Source organism: Oncorhynchus kisutch, linkage group LG17, assembly GCF_002021735.2.
Source record: "Oncorhynchus kisutch isolate 150728-3 linkage group LG17, Okis_V2, whole genome shotgun sequence".
Classification (NCBI taxonomy): Eukaryota; Metazoa; Chordata; class Actinopteri; order Salmoniformes; family Salmonidae; genus Oncorhynchus; species Oncorhynchus kisutch.
Genome location: NC_034190.2, coordinates 48,956,366 through 48,973,009, shown reverse-complemented (window position 1 = coordinate 48,973,009; position 16,644 = coordinate 48,956,366). Strand labels below are relative to the sequence as shown.

At 44.5% G+C, this 16,644-nt stretch overlaps 1 protein-coding gene and 1 long non-coding RNA gene across 2 annotated transcripts in view; both read right to left on the bottom strand.

The window, feature by feature from the left end:
- Positions 1–16,644, bottom strand: part of LOC109907793 (adenylate cyclase type 6-like) — a 50,499-nt gene that overhangs the window by 9,171 nt on the left and 24,684 nt on the right. Inside the window, exons 4-6 of the mRNA XM_020506009.2 lie at positions 2,765–2,914; positions 2,392–2,513; positions 54–165 (exon numbers count right to left, since the gene is read on the bottom strand). Of these exons, the coding sequence (XP_020361598.2) occupies positions 54–165; positions 2,392–2,513; positions 2,765–2,914 (384 nt within the window). The remainder of the gene's footprint in view (positions 1–53; positions 166–2,391; positions 2,514–2,764; positions 2,915–16,644) is intronic.
- Positions 4,687–6,040, bottom strand: LOC116354418 (uncharacterized). The gene is made up of 2 exons (XR_004203646.1): positions 5,487–6,040; positions 4,687–4,995 (listed from the first exon to the last, which is right to left on the bottom strand). It is a non-coding gene; the product is annotated as an uncharacterized LOC116354418 (long non-coding RNA).

The following is a 16,644-nucleotide window of genomic DNA, read 5'->3' as shown; positions in this document are numbered from 1 at the left end:
ACAAAATGGGGAGAAGGCGAAAAGAGAGAGGTGAAAGAGAAATGCTTATTTACCGATGCTAGTTTGTCGAAGCGGGCGAAGAGCTCGTTGAGTGTCATGACCAACTCCTGAGCCGTACACTGAGATGCCAAGCTGGTGAAGCCCTCAATGTCTGCAAACAGAATACTGAGGAAAAGGAAAAAGATAGGCTTGATTATTGATTGACTGAATTATCAGATGATCCTTTATCCGCCTCCTCTGCTTGTCTCTGTGTGTGTGTGTGTGTGTGTGTGTGTGTGTGTGTGTGTGTGTGTGTGTGTGTGTGTGTGTGTGTGTGTGTGTATCTGAAACTTAGTGTGTATACTCAGTGCTTTAATTGAATCTGGGCTGGAGCTCCCCATCTTTGGGGATTATCTTATATTGGCTGCTGGTAATTAAGTATTCCCTTACTATCCTTAATTAGCCTGCTCTTTATCAAACCCTAAGTGTGTGTGTGTGTGTGTGTGTGTATGAGAATATTGATCTGCAAGTAACACTTCATTTTTCAAGTAATTACTCAGAGATCGATAGCACTAGAAAGACCATATTTTAGGACAAATAACTTATTTATGTCCTCTATCATTAGCAACTATAATTTCATTTTTTTGAGGTAAATTAGTTGAAATTAAATAGACCGAAAACAGAACTACCACAATGTTACTTTTGCACCTGCTGGCGGGGCGGGAGAAACACAGTCTTGGTGCAGGAAATAACAGCTGGCGAGAAGTGCACAATATCTGTCTTCTCTCCATGTTTCTGGTTTGTAAATGCTTGTTACTTTCAACAAATGTACTATCAGCCATCATTTCATGTTTGTGTCGATTTGAATAATCAATGCTATCGAAATTTATGGAAATGAACCGTGCATCAACATCGCAATGTTGCGCAACCACGCTATTTTGCCTTAAAATATTAATCTGACTAAAATAGATTAAATAAATATTAACCATAATTTTCTCATCTCACTTTAATAGTATATGTAGTAGATGTTTCTCACAATTGTCAGTGACGATTCATGCTTAGCCCAACCAATCAGGTGCGCTACAGCTGTCCTTGTCATGTGCGCTCCGTGTGTCTTGATAGAATAAACATTTGAATTCTCTTCACAAACTGCAAACTCATCCTGCTCAACACATGTCCATGGCTTGACACAAAGTAATTGACCCCCCAGAATCATAAATATATATATTTTTAACCACTAACCTGTAGATAAAAGCTTGTGAGAAGCTGATCCTTCAATTCAATTGATTAAGGCATAATTCTAAAAATGACATATATAATTTTCAAACATTCAGTCACTTGTTGATATTTTGCTAACATTATAAAAGCAATATGAACTAGAGACAATGGCCTGTGCTTAAAAGTGTATTTTATTCCAGGACATCAGTTACCATTGTGTTACTTTTGTTCCACCTGTAACTTCTCCCAGGCTAACACCCAAGACTACACTCTTAGAAAAATGGTGCTATCTAGAACCTAAAAGAGTTCTTCAGCTGTCCCCAAAGGCGAACCCTTTGAAGAACCCTCCCTTTTTTGTTCCGGGTAGAACTCTTTTGGTTCCAGGTAGAACCTTTTGGGGTTCCCTTTCCACAGAGGGTTCTTTCTACCTGGAACCAAAAAGGGTTCTAGCTGGAACCAAAGAGTTATCCTATAGGAACAGCCAAATAACTCTTTTGGAACCTTTTTTTCTAATAGCGTAGCTAGTATGATACTTGAAACCTATGCTGTCATTTAGTCACTAGATGGGTTAAGACAATTACATATTTTTGGAACCTTAAACTACTAAATACTCTACAATGGTCGAAACCCCTTTTTGCTGATAACATTTTCGGAAAGGGCTGCTTTTTTTGTTGCAGGGAGCTCGTCCTCCGCATTAGGAACGAGCTGAGTTCACTACGTCATTCTAGCCTCCGTGTTAACTTAGAAAATGGGTGAGCTGCTTTTGCCTGTGTTACTTTCATCCCAGCTCTCCCCTACTGTTGAATAAGAGGCACAGAAATTCTAAGAGTAGTTTGCCTAGAGCAATTAAAAATAAAAATAACTTTATTTAAACTAGGAAAGTCAGTTAAGAACCAATTCTTATTTACAATGACGGCCTACACCGGCCAATGATGCTGGGCCAATTGTGCGCCGCACTATGGGACTCCCAATCATAGCCGGTTGTGATACAGCCTGGATTTGAACCAGGGTGTCTGTAGTTACGCCTTAGACCGCCGTGCCACTCGGGAGCGTGATAAACGCGTGACAAAACACATGAACTTTGTGTTAGACGTTAGAAGTCATAGCTCTTGTCAGTTTGGTTTGATCAAGTAATGCTGTGAATACAGATGTGTTGTTGTCAGGGGTTATAAAGACGAAAGTGTCTATGCTGACCTGACGTTGTCATGTTTCTGGATGTAGATCTTATGGAACATCATGTCTTCCTTTTTAGCGTTGATGTCGGCCTTCATCTCCATGGCAACATGCCTTGGCAACACAGACAGCAACAGGCGCTCCTGAAGTGTTGGGAGAAAAAAAAAACTGTCTAGGTTAGCAGCTGCATTTAATAGTTATGCCCTTCAAAATTCCTGCTTTCTGTCAGTCAATGGGGGTGTTTACAGTGTGTGTTTGTGTGTATCTGTATTAATATGTCTGTCTGTGTGTCTGTCTGTGTGTGTGTGTGTGTGTGTGTGTGTGTGTGTGTGTGTGTGTGTGTGTGTGTGTGTGTGTGTGTGTGTGTGTGTGTGTGTGTGTGTGTGTGGTGTACCTGCTGCTGGTTCTCTCTCTGCAGGTGCAGTCTGGCCTGAATGTATCCTCTGGTCTCCTGGAAAGCCTGTCTCTGAGACACCTCGGCAGGGTAGTGGGTACATATCCCAATGATGTTAGTGCACAGGAAGATCAGCACATTGGCGTTCAGCTAGAAGAGAGGAGGATAAAGGGAGGGGGGGGGGGACATTTAGAGCCTTGACCCCACATTTAAAAATGATCCGTTTTTCCCGTAGCCCTTTACACCTGTATACTGGTTGAAAACGTCAGATTTGGACACTGATAAGTTCATAGATTGGAACGCAGTGGCTGTACAGTAACATGCTATACATGCTGTCAGAGCTCAGGGTCTCTGCTTCACAGAGCTGTATCGGTTTTGACTGACCGACGTTCTAAACTTGAGCTGAAAATGAAGAGGGCTCAAAAGTATTTTGAAAGATGAGATGTGGAGGATAATAAATACCGCTTTGATGTCATACAAGCAAGCCAAACACCCGTGAGTCCAAATGTGCATTTCACATTTCCCATATCATAAAACTCTGGGATGCAGGGCTGTGTTCCAAACAAAACAACTACAAGTGTGCTTGCTCCAGTTCCTCAACGGCACAGCCTGGAGAGCTTCAAAAAAGTACCTTGTAGTTGAAGAATCTTCTTTGAGTCATAAAAGCGCATTGAAATGACTTGGGAACTATGCACGTTTTGGAGAGGTGTGTGGCCACTTGGAGACACCAGTTTGACATCTCACTCAAAACTTTGTCATTGTTCGTCAACTTTGTCATTTGTCATTGTCTTCTGTTGCACCTACCCCAATTTTTTCCAATACTGTTATTATGTTACTGAATGTGTCCAGAGTATTTTCAAATTTAGTTAGCAACAAATATTGCAAAATATTACAAAATGTACATAAAATCAACAATGTAACGTTTGGATTCAGTCGTGTCAGGTGAACTGTTGTGTCCTCACCTTTAGTCAGGTAGAAGTTAGACAGGTAGAAGTTCCCCGCTTTCCATATTTCTTGTGTAAAACATTTCAATGTAGCCCTATCCATATAGGCCAATTCCCACAAGTGTAAAGGGTGAAAGGCCCAATGCATTCAAACATTTGATTTCTCTGTGTTTTATGAGAACACTATGAAAATGAGATAATACTGTGAAATTGTGAACATTATGAGTGTAAGAGCAGTTTGAAAAGACCACCTGAAATCTCAGCCTGTTTTAGTGGGATGGAGTTTTGGTCTGCCTGGTAACATCCCCAGGTTGTAAATAGTGTTAATAGCTAGTTAACAGCTTGCTTTCAGACCACTCCCTGACAGTAGAAGCTACATTTTTTGCTTAAGAAATGTATCTTTGCGAACGATGCTATTTTTTTGCTATATCTGACCATTTTTATTGAAAACAATCCCCGTACGGTACTTAATTGTTACCCAGATAGGATTTGATATGGAGATAAAAACAGATACATTGGACCTTTAACATTCTGTGCTAGGGGGCAGAGTAGAGCCATGCTGTGGGTACCTGGATAGGGACTCACTGTACAGAAGCCATACAGTAATGAACTACACAAGGAATCTGACACTGAAATGGTATTTTCCTTGCCATGCAATAAAAGTGGCGCAGGTCTACTGACATTTCTACAGTTGACAACATCTCCAGGAAATGCACCTAACTCTCTAGATGGGAATTTCAAAGTACACGGATACCTCACAGTGGACCAAGATTATACCGTAATGAATACATGTACCGATAGCATACAATCTACCCTTCCCCCGCCCCATCTTTCTCTCCTTCCCCCTCCCCCCTCCCCCTGCTAGAGATGAAACTGTTTTCAATTCCATATCACAATTAGTGACCAGAATTATCACCGTTATCAGTATTGTTCAAATGTGCTGGAAATGTTCAAAAAGTACTAATACACACACTGAAATCATTTCACCAAGTTTTATATTGAAAACCAATAAACAACAAATACAATTAGCAGCACTCACATTGTAGTGAGGCACGGCAACCTTCATCAGCCTCAGAAAGCCAGGCCTCTCAACAATTTGAAATGGCATCACGTCCTTTGCAATGTAATATGAAAGGGCTACAGTCGAGGTCTTGAGCATTTTTGTTGTTGTTGTTGATGTGGGTGCATAAGCAGCCTGCCTTTTTAAATGCTAGAGTGTCTGTGTCACAACTGTAGACGAGGAGAGACCTGTAAGCATCACTGGGTTTGCCTGCTGCACGTCCATCTCTGTAAACAAAGGAATAGCAAATGTATTATTATTATTACATTATAATTACACAAACAAGAGTGTGTGAGTATATGCAATGACCCCATGCACAATTTACATAAATTCAAATGAGTCTTAAGACTGTGATAGTAATCGCAATGTGCCCAACAATTGACCTTAAATACAGGAGCCTTGTATAGGAGTCTATAGTGGCTCTCCTGCTCGAACAGTTGTAGAAACAAGTCGACGTCTACCGGATTTTAAATGAACAAAATATATTGGTTGGGTAAAACTACATAACGTGTTATCGTGTGTAATTGGCGAATAGAGTCTGCAGACACACGACGCATACAACAGCAGAACAACGTGTAGTGTTTTTACAAGAGTTTGCAACACTGAAAGCTTCAGTTACCTGATTGACAAGATATTAGCAAGTCAGACAGACAAACCATGACATGTTCCCCCCATTCCGAAGTCCCCACATCATGCATTGAGCTAAAAGTTAACTTACCTTGCATTCGCTATAAAGTAGTGGGGTGGTGGTCATGAAGATTGACCTAAGAGATTTGAAGTGTTGCGCCCTTTCGCAGCGATTTTTTGGTGTTGTTGTTCTGCAGACAAGGTGATCATCTTCGATGAAGTTTCCCCTCAACACTCTTGTAAAAAAATAAATAAAATACGACCACACTTAACATGTGGTCCTCTTGGAAGGCTGACAAATCTCCCGAGTGCTGTCATTTCCTTCCGTCATGTTTTCACACAAAACAAAACCCACGTTGCATGCTGCGCCTGCGTCAGACCGTTGCTAAATTTGGTTGATGCTGGACAGTATTTACCGCGAGTTTTTCCAAACCGTGGTAATCAAACACAGTTTTTAATGATAATTCAAATTTCAAACGGTAATACTAATCGTAGGGAATTGTACTGTGGTTGATCGTGAAACCGGTAACCGTTTCATCCCTACACAGCTCTCTTTCTTTTATTCTATATGGCTTCCATACAGATTCACAGGTGGTCAATTACAAAGTGTACTTCTCATGGGCTGAGATGTGCAGTTAAATCATTATAATACCTTACATACACCTGACCTTGTATGGAAATACACAGTATCCATGCATGTACTCCTGCAAACACCCAAATTCACACCCACGCGCGTCCACACATGTACACGCACACCAACAACAGCAACATTAACATTCCCTTTGGAGGCATGCTGATCCTGTTTGTGAAATCGTGTTTCCTCCTGTTCTCATCCCCTCATTGACCACCTCATATGTTTTACAGCTTGCTTTCTGAACTCCTTACACTTTAAACAGGCATTTTGTTTTATGTGTCCTGTGCATGTCACACTGTCCCCAGAGTGTCCCCAGCTGCAGTGTGGGAAAAACCACTCCCCTTTGACCCGACGAGAAGCAGTTTCCTTTAAAGATGGCCTCTTCTTCACAGCACGCTGCGTGAGAGAGAGAGAGAGAGAGAGAGAGAGTAGAAACCCTCCACCCTCTACTGCTTTTGGACACAAACACAGGCTGGCCGCATGCCAACAGGAAACACTGTGATGTCACATCCTATGTGGAGACCCTAAATTAGCACAGACAAGTTGTTATGGTGCTAATGAGGCGGAGAGGGTTAAACAAGGTCACCCCAATCTATACCACATCTTTCCATTGAGGTATAAGAGAATGTATTTTGCCAACCCTCCACGTCTTTCTTTCTCTCTTATGCTCTCCCTTTACTTAATATGAAAGGGATTCTATCCTTGTAAATATTTGAATCATCCTGAAATAGACAGTCGGGGTGCCACATCATTATGCAGGTGAAGCCTGCCTCCTACTGGCCAGAGACAGTAACACATGTAGGATTGGTTTGAACGACTTCAATTGATTTCAGTTTACAGCAAAACATACAACCGTATTAGTTCCCACACTTTAAAAATATTCCTCCGCCCAAGAATATCTGTAGAGTTTCCGAAGATACTCGCACTCAAACCAAAAAAGGACAAATCCAAAGAGGCCGAGATGCAAAGATATACTTAATTTAATCCATGCTCGAAACAATACAAAGCTGAAAGTGCACGGTGCTAAAAAGTGAGGAGAAAAAAAGCACTTTTAGCACTTTTTTGCAATGTGCACTTTCAGCTTTGTATTTTTTTAAGCACGGATTCAATTAAGTATATCTTTGCATCTCGGCCTCCTTGGATTTGTCCTTTTTATGGTTTTCTCACGTACCTACTGCCATTCATTCTAACCCTCAATACAGGCTTCCTCCCAAGAATATTACACAGAAAGGGATGAAATCCCACCAAGCCCAAAATATGTGTGCATTTCGTCAAAGAAAGTCAGTTGGTGGCTAATACCCCCTGATCTCTTAATCCACATCTGACCCATGAATGAACTTTGAACTCTCCCTGACCTTTCCGAAAAACAAGTGCACAGGTGGATATGCAGAGTTTTTACACCAAAGAGGGAAACAATTAAAACAGGAAGAATTAAAGAAGAGAGAAATATACCAGGAACGTGGAGAACATGGGGCAAGGGGGGAGCAAGAGATATAGAATGAGTAACAGTCATGAAAAATTGAGAGGCGGGAATATATGTGACCTAAGGGAATGGGGTGGAGACTGGGAGGGGTGAAGGGGGTGAGAATAGAACAAATAGAATAGCATACAATGGACAACAACAGATAACATGGAAGACAGGGGGATGTTGAGGGGAGGAAGGATGTGGTGGTAGTGGAGGGAGAGAGAGATAGTAAGGGAGGGAGCGAGGGGAGGGAGTGAGGGAGTGAGAGAGAGATAGAAAGGGAGGGAGGGAGGGAGGGAGGGAGGGAGGGAGGGAGGGAGGGAGGGAGGGAGGGAGGGAGGGAGGGAGGGAGGGAGGGAGGGAGGGAGAGAGAGAGAGATAGTAAGGGAGGGAGTGAGGGAGAGAGAGAGAGAGAGAGAGATAGTAAGGGAGGGAGTGAGGGAGGGAGGGAGAGGGCAAGAGAGGGAGAGAGGGGAGTGAGGGAGAGAGAGAGGGAGAGAGGGAGAGAGGGGAAGGAGTGAGGGGGAGAGAGGGAGAGAGAGAGATAGTAAGGGAGGGAGCGAGGGGAGGGAGTGAGGGAGAGAGAGAGAGAGATAGTAAGGGAGGGAGTGAGGGAGAGAGAGGGCAAGAGAGGGAGAGAGGGGAGTGAGGGAGAGAGATAGTAAGAGAGGGAGAGAGGGGAAGGAGTGAGGGGGAGAGAGGGAGAGAGAGATAATAAGGGAGGGAGCGAGGGGAGGGAGTGAGGGAGAGAGAGATAATAAGGGAGGGAGCGAGGGGAGGGAGTGAGGGAGAGAGAGATAGTAAGAGAGGGAGCGAGGGGAAGGGGTGAGGGGGAGAGAGGGAGAGCGAGAGAGAGAGAGAGCTGGAGAGGACAGATATGGGCCACAGTGACATTAGGCAGATGGCTCCTAGCACTCAGCTCTGTTTACATTACTCTCACTGTTCAAGCAAAAACAGCCCAGAGAGAAGAATGAAACCTGGTATGTGTGTGTGTGTGTGTATGTGTGTGTGTGTTTACTTAAGTTGTCTGTGTGTACAGGTGAATGTATGCTGCCTAGAGAGTACTGTATGCATATATGTGAGGGAGAGTTGACATTGCCTGTGTGTCTTCTTGCTTGTGACAGAGTGTTGTCTGTGTGTATAGTTGTACTATACGGTATGTATGTAGGATCACAGGCCAGGCCTAATCGCTTGCTTTTCTCAAGAGTGAGAGAGCCTGCAGGTTTACACGACAGCACACACACGTACTGTTCAGGAGCTCCACTCAGCACCATCTACCTGTTGTGGGCCTACACCTGTCCCGGTCTACAGTCACACACACACACACACACACACACACACACACACACACACACACACACACACACACACACACACACACACACACACACACACACACACACACACACACAACCTTATATTGTCCACGCCACAATACAGTAGGACATACTACTATTGTCTATTAATCATTTCCTGTAGTCAAATGACCGAGTGGCCTCATGTTATTAATACTTTTCATAATTTCATAATTAATTAACAGTATGTCTTTTTTTAAACGCCAAAAAAAACAGTGTTTCTATGACAAACAGTTTTGTCATATTTCAGTCCTCTGTGATGTATATAAAGTGTAATATTGTGTACGCAAACTCAAAATTGAATTACTATTCCAACTCTATATCTGACATGGTACAGGTGTCTTTCTTTTTTATAAAGCCCGTCACGAGATGCATACTTTTGTTTGAAAGTCGATTTCTTCAAGGCGACCGAGAAGCACCGAGAAGCACTGTTTGTGAACCGGATTTAGCCCACTGCGGTAAAAAGTCTATTACATAGTGATTAGGAGGACCCTCTAAAACAATAATAGTTGTAGTATCTCAGGGGGTACAGTCCATACTTCCCCCAGTGACACACGGAGGGCAGCCAGCCACTCTGTAGACAGAGAACCAGTAGTCCCTGATTTAGACAGGGAAAAAGAACAGCAGCAGCAGCAATGACAAAAACAGCACAGGATACATTAAAATGCATTTAAAAAGCCTCTAAAAGGCTTAGCGTGGATGGGCAGGGTCCATCAATAAATGACCAAATGACTCAATGAATACGCAGCGGAATAAAAGGCTGACGGACTCCAGTGATGACCTGAGATGCCAAAGAGTCTACAGTCTAGACTTGTCCGTCTAAAACCATACAGAATCTGGTTTTGTTCCTCACAGCAAGAGAACATTCCAGTTGATATGCAGTAACGTTTTGAATTGGTGCATACTGTTTTGTTCAGTAAAGAAATCCCAAAATGCATTGATGCAGCTCTCAAATATATATATATATTTTGAATTTATCCTGGAAACCTCATAATCTTGTTTGATTGAATTGCACCTAAACCTCTTTAAGCATCGTGGCATAAACAAGAATGCATTCTTATGTGGATACACTGAAACATACACAATCAACCACTAGCAATTCACACCCAGTCCCCCAGCCCAGGCCATGCTCCACCACGCTGAACTCCCTTCCTCTCCTCTCCTCCTTGAACCCCACCACAGCTCCCCCTGCTCTACATCTGCTCTCCCTAGCCATCATCACCCTGGAGGGCCAGATGAAGATGAGAGTGAGTTAATGGAATATCCAGGGGGTTTATTTATAAGTTCGGTTCCTTTATGATGGATTTAGCTCACCGGTCATTTACTTTACCAGGAAGTCTATGCTCTGGCCCCAGTGTCTATAAACATCGTCTTTTAAGGCCAGAGGAGATCCTTTCAACACATCAGTTCCACCAGGGAAACAATTGTACTTAGAAGGAGAGAGAAAGTCAGAATGTATTTGGAGAAAAGAGACAGCTGCGAGAAGAGAAAGACACAGAAAGAGTGAGCTCTTTTGCTTAGCATCATCTTATGCTAAATAGCGCCTTTCGAATAGTGCCACGGACCACACTCGTGTCCAATATACTCTGCTAATTTGTCTAGAATCCCTTTTCTAGTTGCCCATTACAAGTCAATCAAGCATTGCCCGAGCCCAACATCTTATACTTTATATGATTTATGGTCAAACAGGTGTCCTTTGGGGAACGCTGGCGGTGACCTAATCTCAGAACCCAGAATCAAATCGTACGCACGCTAAAGCTAGCAGCTGACTATTCTTTTAACTTCTGTCACCAGAGATTATGTGTGACCTAAAACTGTCCTGAACTGAGAAGGAGGACAAGGTCTATGTGGGGCCTCGTGCTGCTTGTAAAGGGCGTAGAGGCACATATAAGCAGAGTTAGAAAGTAGTGCTGAGTGATAATGTTGTTTATTTATTTATTAAATAAATAAAACTAAACAACTAAACCACAACCGACCGACGTCCCACCCCCCCCCAATTTTTCAAAAAAAGTAATTGTGAGCCCAATGTGCCGTTTCTCTAGAGAGAAATCAAATTATTCATGAGAGAAATCAAGTCAATAACTATGTGGGACGTTGGGCTTAAGCAAATATTCAACCTAGTTCACCACAGAAATGTGGTAATGTACTACAATGACCATGATGTAATCTGATTCCAAAACTGTAATGTTACATTACCTGTTACAAAACATTGTAATCGGATTACATATACTTTAGAAAAAACAAATGATTACTTCTTGGATTACTTTTATATTCAGGAAGGTTTGCAAAAAATATATACATGACACCTTTATGTTTTCTCAATGACATTCAATTCATTCCACTTATATTTTACATTTTAGCAGACACTCTTATCCAAAGCGATTTACAGTTCCCAGCAAGGACACATTTGGTATAGTAACACTGCAGCAGGCTCATCCCTCCCCTCTTCCTCCCATCATGCCCTCCTTCTTCCCCCTTTACAATATTCAGCCAACACCCAACACCCAACACTGAGGAACCGATCACAGCAGGGTGCTAGGAGCTCGGAGTGTTTGTGTGCGTGTGTGTGTGTGTGTGCATGTGTATGTGGACGTGTTTGGACCAGACTGGGGAAGTTTTGTTAGTCCCCACAAGGTCAAATACTATTTCTAGAGGGTTTAGGGTTAAGGTTAGAATTAGTGTTAGGGTTAGAATTAGAATTACATTAAGGTTTAGGGTTAGGAGCTAGGGTTAGTTTTAGGGTTAGGGTTAGTTTTAGGGTTAGGGTTAGGAGCTAGGGTTAGGTTTAAGGTCATGTTTTTGGGTTAAGGTTAGGGTTAGAGTTAGTGTAAGAGTATGGGTTAGGGGTTATGGGAAAATAGGATTTTGAACGGGACTGAATTGTGTGTCCCCACAAGGTTAGCTGTACAAGACTGTGTGTTTGTGTGTGTGTGTGTGTGTGTGTGTGTGTGTGTGTGTGTGTGTGTGTGTGTGTGTGTGTGTGTGTGTGTGTGTGTGTGTGTGTGTGTGTGTGTGTGTGTGTGTGTGTGTGTGTGTGTGTGTGTGTGTGTGTGAAACCAGCAACCAGTGGAATCATTTGACACTTGAGCTCGCTTCTCCGAGCATTCCCCCTCACACCTACTTCCCTTGGGTTACTAGCTGTGACTGTGAGCATGTGATTGTCTCCATGTGCGATGTTGTTGTTGACTGTTCAGTTACAATCCCATACAGTAAGTCCCATTCGTTAGCTCCTCCCACGCTCTCACACAGACTGAGGTATACAATATTCAAAACAAAAGACCAAAGAAACACCATATAGTCGACGCGGGCAGGAAAAGGTCCTTAAATCATTAACTTAGGTGTAGCAGATAATAGACCTTGATGACACTGATGATGATTATACTACTAATGATGGTGATGTTAAAAAAAAAAATCTATATCCCTCTGTCCTCTCCCCTTCTCTGTAACCCCAGAGTTAAAGGGTTGTGGTTAGCATTAGCCCTCGATGTGGCGAAGGTCAGTGCCTCACACCTTGGAAGACTCTGACCTGTCAGAGACGCTAGCACCACACAAGGTGTTCACTTAGCAGGCATTGCCCACATTCCACTGGCTCCAAAGACCTGCCACCCACTACCCAGGAGGGGTCACTGAGGGTACAGGCCTGGACCTTGAGAGTTAGGGTGGAGGGTACACTGTAACAGGATAAACTGTCAATTATACGGTAATGCTGATTATTATCAGCATTATTATGTTGCCAGTTTGGAGGCCTTTGTTAAGGCCTCTAGAAGTGCAAGTGATATAAAACACAAAATATTCATTGATATGCTGTAATGTGTAAACACATTACTATAGCAACCAACCTGCTAGCACCAATCCCATTAAATTACGGTAAAACACTGTGAAATCTCCCATCAATGAATTTCATTAATTGATTAATTAATTACAATTACGGTAGCATGTACTTGTTTACAGTACAATACAGTCAATTATATGGTATATTACTTTGTGTCATTACACAGTACTTGCTTTGATACTATATTTAGATTACAGTAGTGTACTGCAATATGAAATACAATAACTTACTTGCCACTTTGCTTCCAGTAAGTTACTGTCAAAATCACAGCAACAGTGTACAGGCTAGGGCCTGGAGAGGGAGGGTGGAGGATGCAGACCTGGGTCTAGAGAGAGAGGGTGGAGGTTACAGACCTGGGCCTAGAGAGAGAGGGTGGAGGATGCAGACCTGGGTCTAGAGAGGGAGGGTGGAGGATACAGGCCTGGGTCGAGAGAGGGAGGGTGGAGGATACAGACCTGGGTCTAGAGAGGGAGGGTGGAGGATACAGACCTTGGTCTAGAGAGAGAGGGTGGAGGATACAGACCTGTGTCTAGAGAGGGAGGGTGGAGGATACAGACCTGGGTCTAGAGAGGGAGGGTGGAGGATACAGACCTGGGTCTAGAGAGGGAGGGTGGAGGATACAGACCTGGGTCTAGAGAGGGAGGGTGGAGGATACAGACCTGGGTCTAGAGAGGGAGGGTGGAGGATACAGACCTGGGTCTAGAGAGGGAGGGTGGAGGATACAGACCTGGGTCTAGAGAGGGAGGGTGGAGGATACAGACCTGGGTCTAGAGAGGGAGGGTAGAGGATACAGACCTGGGTCTAGAGAGGGAGGGTGGAGGATACAGACCTGGGTCTAGAGAGGGAGGGTGGAGGATACAGACCTGGGTCTAAGAGAGGGAGGGTGGAGGATGCAGACCTGGGTCTAGAGAGAGAGGGTGGAGGATGCAGACCTGGGTCTAGAGAGGGAGGGTGGAGGATACAGACCTGGGTCTAGAGAGGGAGGGTGGAGGATACAGACCTGGGTCTAGAGAGGGAGGGTGGAGGATACAGACCTGGGTCTAGAGAGGGAGGGTGGAGGATGCAGACCTGGGTCTAGAGAGGGAGGGTGGAGGATACAGACCTGGGTCTAGAGAGGGAGGGTGGAGGATACAGACCTGGGTCTAGAGAGGGAGGGTAGAGGATACAGACCTGGGTCTAGAGAGAGAGGGTGGAGGATACAGACCTGGGTCTAGAGAGGGAGGGTAGAGGATACAGACCTGGGTCTAGAGAGGGAGGGTAGAGGATACAGACCTGGGTCTAGAGAGGGAGGGTGGAGGATACAGACCTGGGTCTAGAGAGGGAGGGTGGAGGATACAGACCTGGGTCTAGAGAGGGAGGGTGGAGGATACAGACCTGGGTCTAGAGAGAGAGGGTGGAGGATGCAGACCTGGGTCTAGAGAGGGAGGGTGGAGGATGCAGACCTGGGTCTAGAGAGGGAGGGTGGAGGATACAGACCTGGGTCTAGAGAGGGAGGGTGGAGGATGCAGACCTGGGTCTAGAGAGGGAGGGTGGAGGATACAGACCTGGGTCTAGAGAGAGAGGGTGGAGGATGCAGACCTGGGTCTAGAGAGGGAGGGTGGAGGATGCAGACCTGGGTCTAGAGAGGGAGGGTGGAGGATACAGACCTGGGTCTAGAGAGGGAGGGTGGAGGATGCAGACCTGGGTCTAGAGAGGGAGGGTGGAGGATACAGACCTGGGTCTAGAGAGGGAGGGTGGAGGATACAGACCTGGGTCTAGAGAGGGAGGGTGGAGGATACAGACCTGGGTCTAGAGAGGGAGGGTGGAGGATACAGACCTGGGTCTAGAGAGGGAGGGTGGAGGATACAGACCTGGGTCTAGAGAGGGAGAGTAGAGGATACAGACCTGGGTCTAGAGAGGGAGGGTGTTGGGGGCTCAGGCTAGCAGCTAGCTATCCCTGTTTGGGACCACAATCACTGACTTTCATTCACTTTTTGTTTGTTCACTGTACCCAGAACTAGAACTAATCACTGTAATCCAGAACCAATCCTCCTGGAACATCAGCTTCCTCAATCGAACGCCACGATCATGCATTTTCCTACATTCTATCCACAACAATCTGTGCAGCCAGGAAAAACAAAGGGGCTGCCTTCTACATGCAGAAACCTGAGGCGTCTTAGAGACCGAACAGCCTGGCTTTACAGTAGGACCCTCAGAACTCTATTACTACTGAGGCCATTTTCAAGACATGGACTAAGACATGTAAGCACTAGGTGGGAAAAGTCCATTTAGTGGGACACAACTATACAGGAAGCGGAGAGGAGAGCTGCAGTGAATTTATAAGTCCATTTTCCCAGTGGGAACAGTGACTGATGGGATATTATTGCTGAAACGGGGCCAGGGAGAGAGCAGTCGGAGCGCTTTGGCCTTTCGGAAGCGTCTGGAAGTCCTTCAAACATCTGTGTTAGATCAGTCTGAGAGAGAACTAGTGACAAAGCAGAACATGAATCATTCTCTATGAGCTTTGCCTCATGTCTACCTGTATGTGTGTGTGTGTGTGTGTATGTGTGTGTGTGTGTGTGTGTGTGTGTGTGTGTGTGTGTGTGTGTGTGTGTGTGTGTGTGTGTGTGTGTGTGTGTGTGTGTGCGCGATTGTCTCTCTTTTTCTTCAGCTATTTCTCTCTCAGTTTTTCTGTTGACTTTTCTTCATCTTCCCCTTCTTTTTGTGTTTCTCATTGGCTCCCTTTTTCTCTCCCTACCAGTCTCTCCCTTTCCCTACCTACCTCCCTCCCTCTTTCCCTCCCGCTGTCGTGCTAGGAAGGCATCTGCTGGGTTTGTGTACTCAGCCTGGACTCCATGTCTACACAGTTCTCTCCTTGCCCTTATCTGAAATGGCCAGAGCTGTATGGACAGATTGAGAGAGGGAGGACCTGCCTATTCCAGTTCTTCTAGCCTGCCTGTCTTCCAGTGATGGGGGGGAACAAAATCGATACAGTTACATATCGGGATCCTATGTTTAACAATAGGATTGTATCTTATTGTGTTGTATCTTTTTGATAATATCGCAATATTATGCTTGCACCAAAATGCTAGTATTTTTCCTTCATAGGTTGTTCGCCATCTTCTTTTTAATTGTATTTATTTTACCAGGCAAGTCATTTAAGAACAAATTCTTATTTTCAATGACAGCCTAGTTCAGGGGCAGAACGACAGATTTGTAACTTGTCAGCTCGGGGGTTTGAACTTGCAACCTTCCGGTTACTAGTCCAACGCTCTAACCACTAGGCTACGCTGCCTCCCCCAAATAGGGAGTTAATCTGTTTTCAGCACTTTTATTTCCATAACGGATCAAAACTCATTTTCTAAGGAGCTGTCTCATCGAATCGCAATAAAATCCCAGTGTCGAATCGCAATACATATAGAATCGAGAGAATCGCAATACATATCGTATCAGTATCGTGACAATATCGTGTCGGGAGGTGCCTGGCAATTCCCATCGCTACTGTACTCTGCACCACCGTTTATCGGTGCAGACTAATCTGTCCACAAGAGATTAGCTGCTGACTGACTAACTAGTTGTCACGTGTGCTCCCTCTCCGGCCTCCAGGTCACCAGGCTGCTCGTTATGGCGCACACCTGTCACCATCGTTACGCACACCTGCACGTCATCAGACTCCCCCTGGACTCCATCACTTCCCTGATTACCTTCGCTATATATATGTCACTCCCTATGGTTCCTTCCCCAGGCCTCATCGTTTCGGTTTCAGTTTCATGTCTGTGCGTTGTTCGTGTTTTATTTGATTAAAATACGCACTCCCTGAACTTGCCTCCCGACTCTCAGCGCACATCGTTTCACCAGTTTATTATTACCCCTTTTCTATCAAGGCCTCACAAACTCTCAGTGCCATCATTCAGAATCTGAGCAATCGAACAGGTCTGATGATAATAATACTAATGTTGGAACACCCAAACAAAACCTCCAGGC